Here is a 9,752-nt window from a genome sequence, read left to right on the forward strand (position 1 = left end):
TCTGTATCACTAAGTTCAGCTTCTTGTATAATTCTTAAAGAACGAATTTCAACCTCGGCAGGAATGATAGCTTCGGTACCGTAGACCAGCAAATAGGGAGTTGCCTCGATTGATGTGCATACTGCGGTACGGTACCCCGATAAGGCAAATGGTAACTTCTCGTGCCATTGCTTGTGGTTGTCTACCATCTTCCTCAGTATTTTCTTGATATTCTTTGTAGCCCATTCTCCCTGCACTTGATGTACCAGAAGATCTGAATCACCAATTACTAGTTATTCCTAGATATTCATGTCAGTGGCCAAATTGAGCCCCAATATGCAAGCCTCATATTCTGCCATATTATTGGTGCACAAAAATCTGAGTTTCACGGATACTGGATAAGGTTGACCTATTTCTAACACCAAAACGGCTCCAGTGCCCACTCCTTTGAAGTTTGCAGAACATCGAAAAACATTCTCCATCAACCGTAGGCTTCGATGATATCTTCTCCTACGAATGATACTTCTTCATCAGGAAAATACATTTTTAGTGGTTCGTATTCTCCTCATACAGGATTTTCCGCAAGATGATCCGCTAGTGCTTGTCCCTTAACCGCCTTCTGAGTCACATAGACGATATCAAATTCACTCAATAATATCTGCCATTCTGCCTGCTTCCCTGTAGGCATAGGTTCTGGAAGATGTACTTAAGAGGATCCATCCTTGATATGAGATATGTGGTATAGGCACAAAAGTAGTGCCTCAGTTTCTGGGCTATCCAGGTTAAAGCATAGCAGGTGCGTTCCAGCAAAGAATACCGTGCTTCATAGGGTGTGAACTTCTTACTTAGATAGTATATGGCCTGTTCTTTACTTCCCGTCTCATCGTGTTGTCCCAAGACACAACCGAAAGCCCCATCTAATACGGAGAGATAGAGTAGCAGTGGTCTACCAGGTTCTGGCGGGACCAGGACTAGCGGTGTGGACAAATATTCTTTGATTCTGTCAAAATCTTTCTGGCAGTCTTCAGTCCAACTAGTTGCGACATTCTTCTTTAACATTTTGAAAATAGGCTCACAGCTCACGGTTGATTGTGCTATAAAGCGGCTGATGTAATTAAGACGTCCTAAGAAGCTCATCACGTCTTTCTTGTTCTTTGGAGGTGGTAAATCCTGGATAGCCTTGACCTTTGATGGGTCTAGCTCAATTCCTCGGCGGCTGACGATGAATCCTAATAACTTTCCTGCGGGGACCCTAAAGGCACATTTTGCGGGATTCAATATCAAATTGTACCTCTGAAGCCGATAAAAGAATTTCCTCAAGTCTGCTTTTTGATATGTACTCTTCTTGGATTTGATGATGATGTCATCTATATATACCTCTATCTCCTTGTGTATCATGTCATGGAAAATAGTGGTCATGGCTCTCATATAAGTGGCCCCAACATTCTTCAGACCAAATGACATTATTTTATAGCAGTACACCCCCCACTGTGTAATAAAAGCTGTCTTTTCGGCATCCTCTTCATCCATCCAGATCTGATGATATCCCGCGAAGCAATCCACAAAGGATTGGAGTTCATGCTTGGCGCAGTTGTCGATCAGTATGTGTACGTTGGGTAACGGGAAATCATCTTGGGACTTGCTTTGTTTAGGTCCCGATAATCGATGCATACTTTGACTTTCCCATCCTTCTTCGGAACTGGCATGATGTTAGCCAACCAAGTTAGATATTCAACCACTCTGAGAACCTTAGCTTTGATCTGCTTGGTGAATTCTTCTTTGATTTTCAACTCATATCTGGCTTGAACTTTCTGAGCTTCTGCTTTACCGGCGGACACATTGGGTTGGTATGTAGTTTATGAGCCACTATAGACGTTCTCAAATCGGTCATATCACCATAGGACCATGCAAAGATAACCTCATACCCTTTCAAGAATCGGGCGTACTCTGCCTTCTCTGATGGTGATAGGTGGATGCTTACACGTGTTTCCTTGACTGTTTCAGAGTCTCCTAGATTAACTGTTTCAGTCTCATCCAAATTGGGCTTAGGCTTGTTTTCAAAGTTTTCCACTTCTCTGACAATTTCCTTGGGTATTATATCCTCTTCCAGATCCTCTGAATCATTATCCTTATGTTGCGTTGTCTCATTATATGTCACAGTCGTAAGTTCATCGGGATAGGTAATAATAATGTTGTAGATAAAAACGTAAAGAATAATAATAAATACTAAAATCAACAATACATTAGATAAATCTTAAAAACGTCAAACAGGTATGGCTCGATGACCCGAGCAATTATTTCAAAACAAAACATGCTTAAAACAAAATACTAAAAATGTCTTAAATGCTCATAAAAATTGCTTTTAAAATAAATGATGCTAATTGCCAGGCTACCCAGGAACTCGACGGGCCCTTGATGGTGCAGCAGTCCAGTTCTTGAGAACAGCTCCCTTCTCCACGGTCTGAATAATGAGGCCTTCCTCCTCCTCCTCCTCCTCCTCCTCCTTCTCCTCCTCAACTATCGCACGACAATCCATGTCTTCATCATCCAGAAATAGATTCCTTATACCAGCTAGAACTTCATCTTCTTCGGACTCCCACGTTATGTCAGCTTGATGAAATGACTTGCTAAAATGTGGTACTGGTTGCTCTAGAGGGTAATAAGGACCACGCCATGGTGGCGACCAATTCTGATACTCGTGCCAGGTGTATTCATACCCCAAGACTAAAAGTTGTGATGAGACGCTTTAGCTGTATCGGTTTGGTGATCCCCTGGAGATTCTTACCGAGACCTTTGCCAGGCTCATACCATGTCCATGCCAATATGCCTTCTATCTTACTGCTCCACCATTTGTCCTTTTCAATTGCGTTGACGCGCTCAATGTGATGGTATGTTTCTCCACCCAACTTCCTTCTATTCTCGATGACCGGAACAGTTTGACTGGTGTAAATGGGATTACTTTCGTCCCCATGGATGATCACTTCCTGATGGTTCCACTCAAACTTCACGACCTGATGTAGAGTAGAAGCTACGACCCCAACGGCATGTATCCAAGGTCGTCCCAATAATAGGTTGTAGGTAGCAGATATGTCTAACACTTGAAACTCAACATCTAACCAGGTTGGGCCCATCTGTAGGCTAAGGTTGGTTTCCCCAATTATGGCCCTTTGAGACCCATCAAATGCTTTCACATTCATACTTCCTGCTCGTATCTCGTGCAGGCCTTTACCCAATCTTTTCAAAGTAGTTAGTGGACATATGTTAAGACTCGAACCCCCATCTATCATGACTCTAGCGATGGACTTATCCTCAAACTGCACTGTGATATGAAGTGCCCTGTTGTGACTTAGTCCTTCTGGTGGTAGCTCGTCTTCATGAAAAGTGATCTTGTGGCTTTCCAACACTTGTCCTACCATATTGGCCATCTCCCCACTGGTAATGTTATTGGGTACACATGCTTCGTTCAACACCTTCATTAGGGCATTCCTATGTGGTTCAAAGTTTTGCAGCAGTGATGAAATGGATATCTGAGCAGGGGTTTTGTTCAAATGTTCAACCACAGAATACTCCCTTGCTTGCACCTTTCTCCAAATACCATCCGGGCCGGTTTCGATGATGGGCTGCTTGGAAGCGGCTTCTTTACTTGTTCCCCCAAATGCCCGGGCATGTAAACCCTACTAGTTCTGGTCATACCTTGTGCTGCACCAGTTTCTTCCATTTTCCCCTTTTCTTTCCTTCTCGCTTCTGCAGTCTAGTCACAGGGCACAGCATTGGAATTAAAGGATGGTGTGGGTGCTACCGTTACGATGAATGGTGGGCTCCTTTCTACTTCAAACGGAGTTAGCGTGGCTGAGGGTGTTGTTACTTCAACCTCGAACGGAGTCGGTGCGGCTACCTCAATCTCAATCGGTGACTATATCTGTACCACAATAGGCGTGAGAGTGACTGGAGGCATTTTGGGATCATCCCCTTCTCGAATGAGCCCAATTGACCCCTCCGGGTCCCATTCTTCAGCAGTTTCTATCACATTTACCCCCTCACCCCTGTGATCCGGCAGGGGATTGTTGCGGATGTTAGGTGCAGTCTCCTTTGCTTGTATAACTTTGGCATCAATCAGCGTCTGAATCTTATCCTTCAGAGTGCGGCATTCATCAATAGTGTGACCCTTCATGCCCGAATGGTAGGCACATGTCTTGTTCGGATTGACCCATTGAGAGGAATTTTCCATGGCGACAACGGGAATGGGAGTGACATAACTGGAAGCTTTTAATCTCTCATACAACTGGTCGATAGGTTCGGCAATAGGAGTGTAGTTTTTGGGCAGCCTATGGTCGAAATTTGGCCTGGGTTTTTGGTAGTTTTGGCGGGCTAGTGGTGAGTGATAATATGCTGGCTGAGTGTTGTAAGTGTGGTAGGCGGTAGTGGGTTGTTGATATCTAGGAGGTGAAGGCTGATATGTATGTGGAGGTGTTTGGTATGTAAGAGGAGACTTCGCACCTTGGGCTACCATCACTGCCCCTACTTCGTTCTTTTTAGATATACCGCCCGACTGCAAGGCTTTGTTCATAGCCTGGAGTGCCTCGAAATTGGTTACCATTCCGCTTTTAATTCCCTCTTCTATTATTTCTCCCAATTTGATGATGTCGGAAAACTTATAGTTTTCAATAACCATCAACCTCTCGTAATACTGCGGATCCTAAGCTCGGACAAAGAACTTGTTCATTTGCTCTTCCTCCAGTGCTGGCCTTACTTTTGTAGCTTCAGACCTCCACTGAGTAGCATACTCGGCGGAAAGTTTCCGTTGGATTCTTCTTGAGATTTTGAATGTAGAAAACGTCTGGTGTGTTTTCTGTGTTAAAACTGAACCGATCCATGAAATCTGACGCCATGCTCACCCAATTAACCCATTTCTTTGGGTTCTGACTGATGTACCAAGACAGGGCATCTCCAGTAAGGCTTCTCATGAAAAACTTCATGTGGATTCTTTCATCCGTGCCAACTCCTACAAGTTTGTAACAATATGTTCTCAAGTGCACCTTCGGATCACCAGTTCCGTCGAACATTTCGAACTTAGGAGGTTTGTAACCCTCTGGCAGTTCTACATCTGACCGAATACACAAATTATCATAATTCAAACCCTCGGTGCCTTTGCCCCCTTCGACACTTTGAACCTTGCCGGTAAGTTTCTTGAGTTCCTCTGCCATGTTCTTGATGTGGGGTGTGGGGTAAGGTTTCCACGTATATGGGATTTCTTTGGTGGACTCAGGGAATCTGGGCGTAATGGTGGTCATTTGTTGAGTTTTGCGGGTCAGGAGTAGGTTGTGGTGCATTCTGAGGAGTGTGGTAGGTAGTAGTTTGTGGGTACTGGGTTGGATGATGTTGCTGCTATGGAGGAGTTGGTACTGGTGGAGGATTAGGATTTTAGGGAGGCGTGGCGTATTGATGAGGTGCAGGAGGATTTTGGAGGTGCTGGTTTTGTGTTTTGAGGAGGTGTTGGGTCTTGGGCGTTTTGTTGGTTGATGTCGGGGACATTCAAGGTGAGGGAAAGGTTTGCATGTGTAGCATTGTCTTTCCTTATACCGTTTAGATCATCCATCTTAGTCTTTCCTTTGTTCTTAGGATCACTTGGAGGAGGAGGAGGAGGAGGACCTCTAGATCTGGTATGATATGCCTATGATGCAAGTATGCACAAACCAACCTTAGGGGATGGGAATAAACAAAGAAAAGAAGAAAAACAAAAGGTAAACAAGTCAGTAAGGAGTATTAAAAGAATATTTACGATATTTAAACATGTATTGCAGAATTATAAATTCGTGTCCTAATTTGGGAACCTCATCGTGCCCAAGTTAGGCCTAGCGACATATAGCTTTGGAGAAAACTCAATGTCGATAATTGCGTCATTTCATTAATATGACAAATAGACCAAATCTCTGCTAAAACGACAATAATTATAGAGAGTCACTAGTGGCATTTGCCTTATTACAATCAAATTCTAAAACGAATCTAGAAAATATCATTCCTAATCTACTCGGTCCCAGAGGGACCTTCTCAAAGCTTAGCCTTCTTAGCCCCGTCAATCAGATTCCCCAGGTCGCGTATGTCCAACAGCAGATACGCCCTTGCTAGATGTCCTCCTTCATTGCCCTCTGCATTCTGACAATCCGAGACCCTTTTCCTCAATTTTCCCTCAAGTTCCATCAAACCCTGCTCCAAATACTCCAACCTTTATGTTGATTTAGTAGCGATTCCCCTCCATTTATTTATTGCTTCCATATCCACTTTATGCTGTTCCAAATGCCTGACCTCAGATTCAAAGACCCTTTTGCGCAACCTCCTGTATTTGACTTGTGCTTCAGCAGCGTCGTCTATGACCCTATTTCTCAAATCAACCCCTGGCTTGACCTCTCCTGCTATGTTATCGACCAACCATGATGGGTAGAAGTACACGTGGCCGGCATGATACCTGTCTGGCTTGATGGTATCTTTCTCCACAATAATCTTTTGATGCCACATGTGCTAAGCCTCGAACTTGAATAGAATGACATTTCCTTGGAAGTCTGCTTTGTAATGAACCATTTAGGAAACTCGTGGTATAACCTGTTTTCTCCCAGCTTGCCTCATGAATCTGATAGGAGCATAAGGATAGATTCCCCTTAATCCGATTAACACTAAATGAGGAACATCTCTCGTCCTGATGATGAATTCACTGCTAGGGAACCACTCGAACATCCAATGTACCTTGTCATCAGTCAAATTGCTAAAGAAATGTACCCAGCTCACAGCGTTTCCCGGTTGTGCAAATCTGTTTGGAATAAAAGTCATTCTCTTCGGATGATGCTAAGCTATGTGGTCATTCCATGGTCGTCGCGGAAATTCTTGATGGTATTGTCCTCTCTGAAGGTGTTCCAACAACCATATTTGCAGCAACAGATTGCAACCCTCCAAATGCCTATATCCCTTTTTGCAACGGTTTAAGGCTCGGTACATCTCAGCCACGATCATTAGGACAATAGTGTAAGTTTGCCCCTTAATTCCTTCCATTAGGGTCTTAGTGACCATAGCTAGGCAAGTGTGGATCCTTTCTCCTTGTATCAGGAATATCAGCATCCCCAGAAAACAGGCAATGAATACAAAAACTCGGCGGTGAGTCCAACCCAAAAAAGAGATGGCAAATTCATCACGGTAAAGACTATATGACTTGCTGTGACCATAATGCTCGTAAAAGAAGTCGAATGGTATGTAAGATTTATTCAGAAAATTAACTCATCATATTTCCTGAAACCCATCATTTTTAGGAAACCTCGAGAAGTACGATTTTTCGGTACCAACAAGCCAGGGCTATCCCATGGGAGCCCAGCGAAGCCTCATATTTCCTCTAGAAGGGGAGTCATTTCTATATTACCAAAACGGAAGACGACCCTCTTCTCATCCCAGAACATGGTGGCAGCCTCAATTAACACATTGTTCTGCTGGATATCTAATAAAGAAGGTAAATTCCCGAGAACTCTTTTCACATGGTTTTTGTCACTTGGCGAGAGATTTTCCCACCAACCTAGAAATAAAGGTGGGATACTTCGAACCATTTCGAACCTGGGGACTTCGTGCCTCATTTCTGCAAAACAAATAAAGTTAGCCCTTTTCCCCTCCAGATTCGACTATTTACACATTAATGATTAGCATATTGGCACGTTTTCTCCAAATAACGCACATATAATGATTGTACCCATTGGGATTTAAAAAAATCCCGGCGGGCTTTGGACAAGGCTTGCCTTAGAGAGTTATTACGCGGACAACGTTCTAGCCCATACTAGGTTTAGACATGATGCATGCACAGTTAATATTAGAGTGGGGGTTTCTAGAAGAGTCTAGAACAGTACCCTCAAGTGGACAACTTGAGAGGGGAAGGCACGGAACCGACGATTGCACCGCTGATCGACTAGTTTTACCACAAATAAGCCTTTTTAAATTTAAAGGGTGATTTAGGAATAGCGCGGACACTCATCAAGTGCCGCTATGATATTAGTTACGCACGAGTAGAATATGATGTGGATCATGCTTTATATAAAGTTAAAATAACACGTTGTCAAGTATTTTGCATGATGAAGACAGTAAATGCAGTATTAAATGAAATGTAAAGACATAAAAAGAAAGGAAAACAAGTAAGAAGTTAGTTCGCGCAATATGAAAGAATTGTAATAAAGCAAGCAAAGGGGGTAGGGGTAGGGTCAAGAAGACCCTATACATACCTATAATAGAACAAGAATGAACATAGACGGAATAGCAGAAAGGTCAAGAAGTTGAACCGACTTTGGTTCGATTCTGATGAGATCCGCTTGCCATGTTTAGGCAAGCAGTATAGAGAAGGATCCAGTACCAGGGAAGAGTCGTATATGTCAAGAAATGGCCGTATAATGCCATGTCTGATGGGATTAAGAGAGATTTTAGGGGAGGCGGCGCTAGGGTTCTTAGGAGGGAGAAGGGAGGTGGGATTTGAGGGCGGCGGATGGTAGGAAGTGATTAGGGTGGTAATTAAAAGGGAGGGTGTAATGTGGGCCGTTGATCTCAGAGATCAACGGCCACGATTTAAAATGGGTCTTGGGTCAGGTGGTTAAACGGGTCGCGACTGGGTTTAGGGGGTTGGGTTAATTTGGTTTGGGCTGGGGTATTTGGGCCAGTGTATTAGGTAGTTTGGGCCATTGTTTGGTCCGAAAATAGGTCTAGTGTGAGGCTAGTTTTTAAATAACCAACATTTTAGCAAAAATAATTTATAAAAGTAATTAACAAATAATAAAAATATTATTTGTATACTAAAAGATTAAAAATAATAACTTAACATTATAAAAATATAAAAGGTTATCTTTTGCATAAATAATGTAATTATATATGCATATGGGCTATTATTGCAAAATATGTAATTTAGCCTTAAAAATGCAAATGTAATTATAAAAAATGCACTGAAAATATTTAAAACCTCATATTGGTATAAATGATAAGTTTAAATAATTAAATCATCATAAAAATAATTTGAAGGATAATTACTGAATATTTATATAATAAAGATGCAGAAATAAATCGATTTAAAGCATTTAAAAATGACGAAGAATTATGAAAGAATACTTGTATATGCTTATAAACTAATGATGATGCATATGCACTATTTTGAAAGTGTATATATATATATATATATATATATATATATATATATATATATATATATATATATATATATATATATATATATAAGGGAAAAATTGGGTATCAACAACTATTTTACTAGATTAGATTTTTATTTTTTATCTGTGAGCACCTAATTTTTGCCCTAATATGAAATTACTCCTAAAAAATAATCCAAAAATAATTTTAATTATTTTATGAACTTCAGAAGTTTTTCTTTATTTGTTTTGCATTTATTCTCATTGTTTATGCATTTTAGGAATATCGTAAATCATAAAAATCATAAAAATATTCAAATCTTAATTTCATAGCATTTTAGTTTTTGAATTGCATTTTTAGGATTTAATTACATTGTTAAATGTATTATATAAATATATAAAAACCAAAAAATGCATTCTTAGGCTAGTTAATTTTATTAGGTCATTAGTTAATGAGTAAGTGAAATATATAAATAGTTTAGCTACACAAATTGGTCTAGTCAAGCCCATCCCTTTAGAAGCCCAATTTCCATGACCCACCCCAACTGGATCCCCCCTCTCTTTAAAACACCCATTTTCCCAAACCCTAAAAAAGGAGGAGAAGAGAAGAGACGGACGAGA

At 41.3% G+C, this 9,752-nt stretch overlaps 2 protein-coding genes across 2 annotated transcripts; both read right to left on the minus strand.

Annotated features, from left to right (window-relative positions):
- Nucleotides 1-544: 544 nt before the first annotated feature.
- On the minus strand, nt 545-4,576 carry LOC138899256 (uncharacterized). Its single transcript, XM_070185400.1, has 4 exons — nt 3,905-4,576; nt 3,623-3,730; nt 3,209-3,506; nt 545-657 (listed from the first exon to the last, which is right to left on the minus strand). Exons 1-4 carry the CDS (start codon nt 4,574-4,576, stop codon nt 545-547), a joined length of 1,191 nt encoding a protein of 396 aa, XP_070041501.1.
- Nucleotides 4,577-4,739: 163 nt separating this feature from the next.
- Nucleotides 4,740-5,183, minus strand: LOC138899257 (uncharacterized). Its single transcript, XM_070185401.1, has one exon. It carries the CDS (start codon nt 5,181-5,183, stop codon nt 4,740-4,742), a length of 444 nt encoding a protein of 147 aa, XP_070041502.1.
- Between the last annotated feature and the right edge of the window lie 4,569 nt (nt 5,184-9,752).

The sequence above is a fragment of the Nicotiana tomentosiformis genome, chromosome 9 (genome assembly GCF_000390325.3).
Source record: "Nicotiana tomentosiformis chromosome 9, ASM39032v3, whole genome shotgun sequence".
Lineage (NCBI taxonomy): Eukaryota > Viridiplantae > Streptophyta > Magnoliopsida > Solanales > Solanaceae > Nicotiana > Nicotiana tomentosiformis.

Coding starts and splice junctions, on each gene's coding strand:
- LOC138899256 (XM_070185400.1), bottom strand. CDS start 4,576: ATGGTAACCAATTTCGAGGCACTCCAGGCTATGAACAAAGCCTTGCAG. Junction 3,731..3,904: donor TCACTCTCACGCCTATTGTG/GTACAGATATAG, acceptor CCCTGTGACTAG/ACTGCAGAAGCGAGAAGGAA. Junction 3,507..3,622: donor CCGGGCATTTGGGGGAACAA/GTAAAGAAGCCG, acceptor ACCCCTGCTCAG/ATATCCATTTCATCACTGCT.
- LOC138899257 (XM_070185401.1), bottom strand. CDS start 5,183: ATGGCAGAGGAACTCAAGAAACTTACCGGCAAGGTTCAAAGTGTCGAA.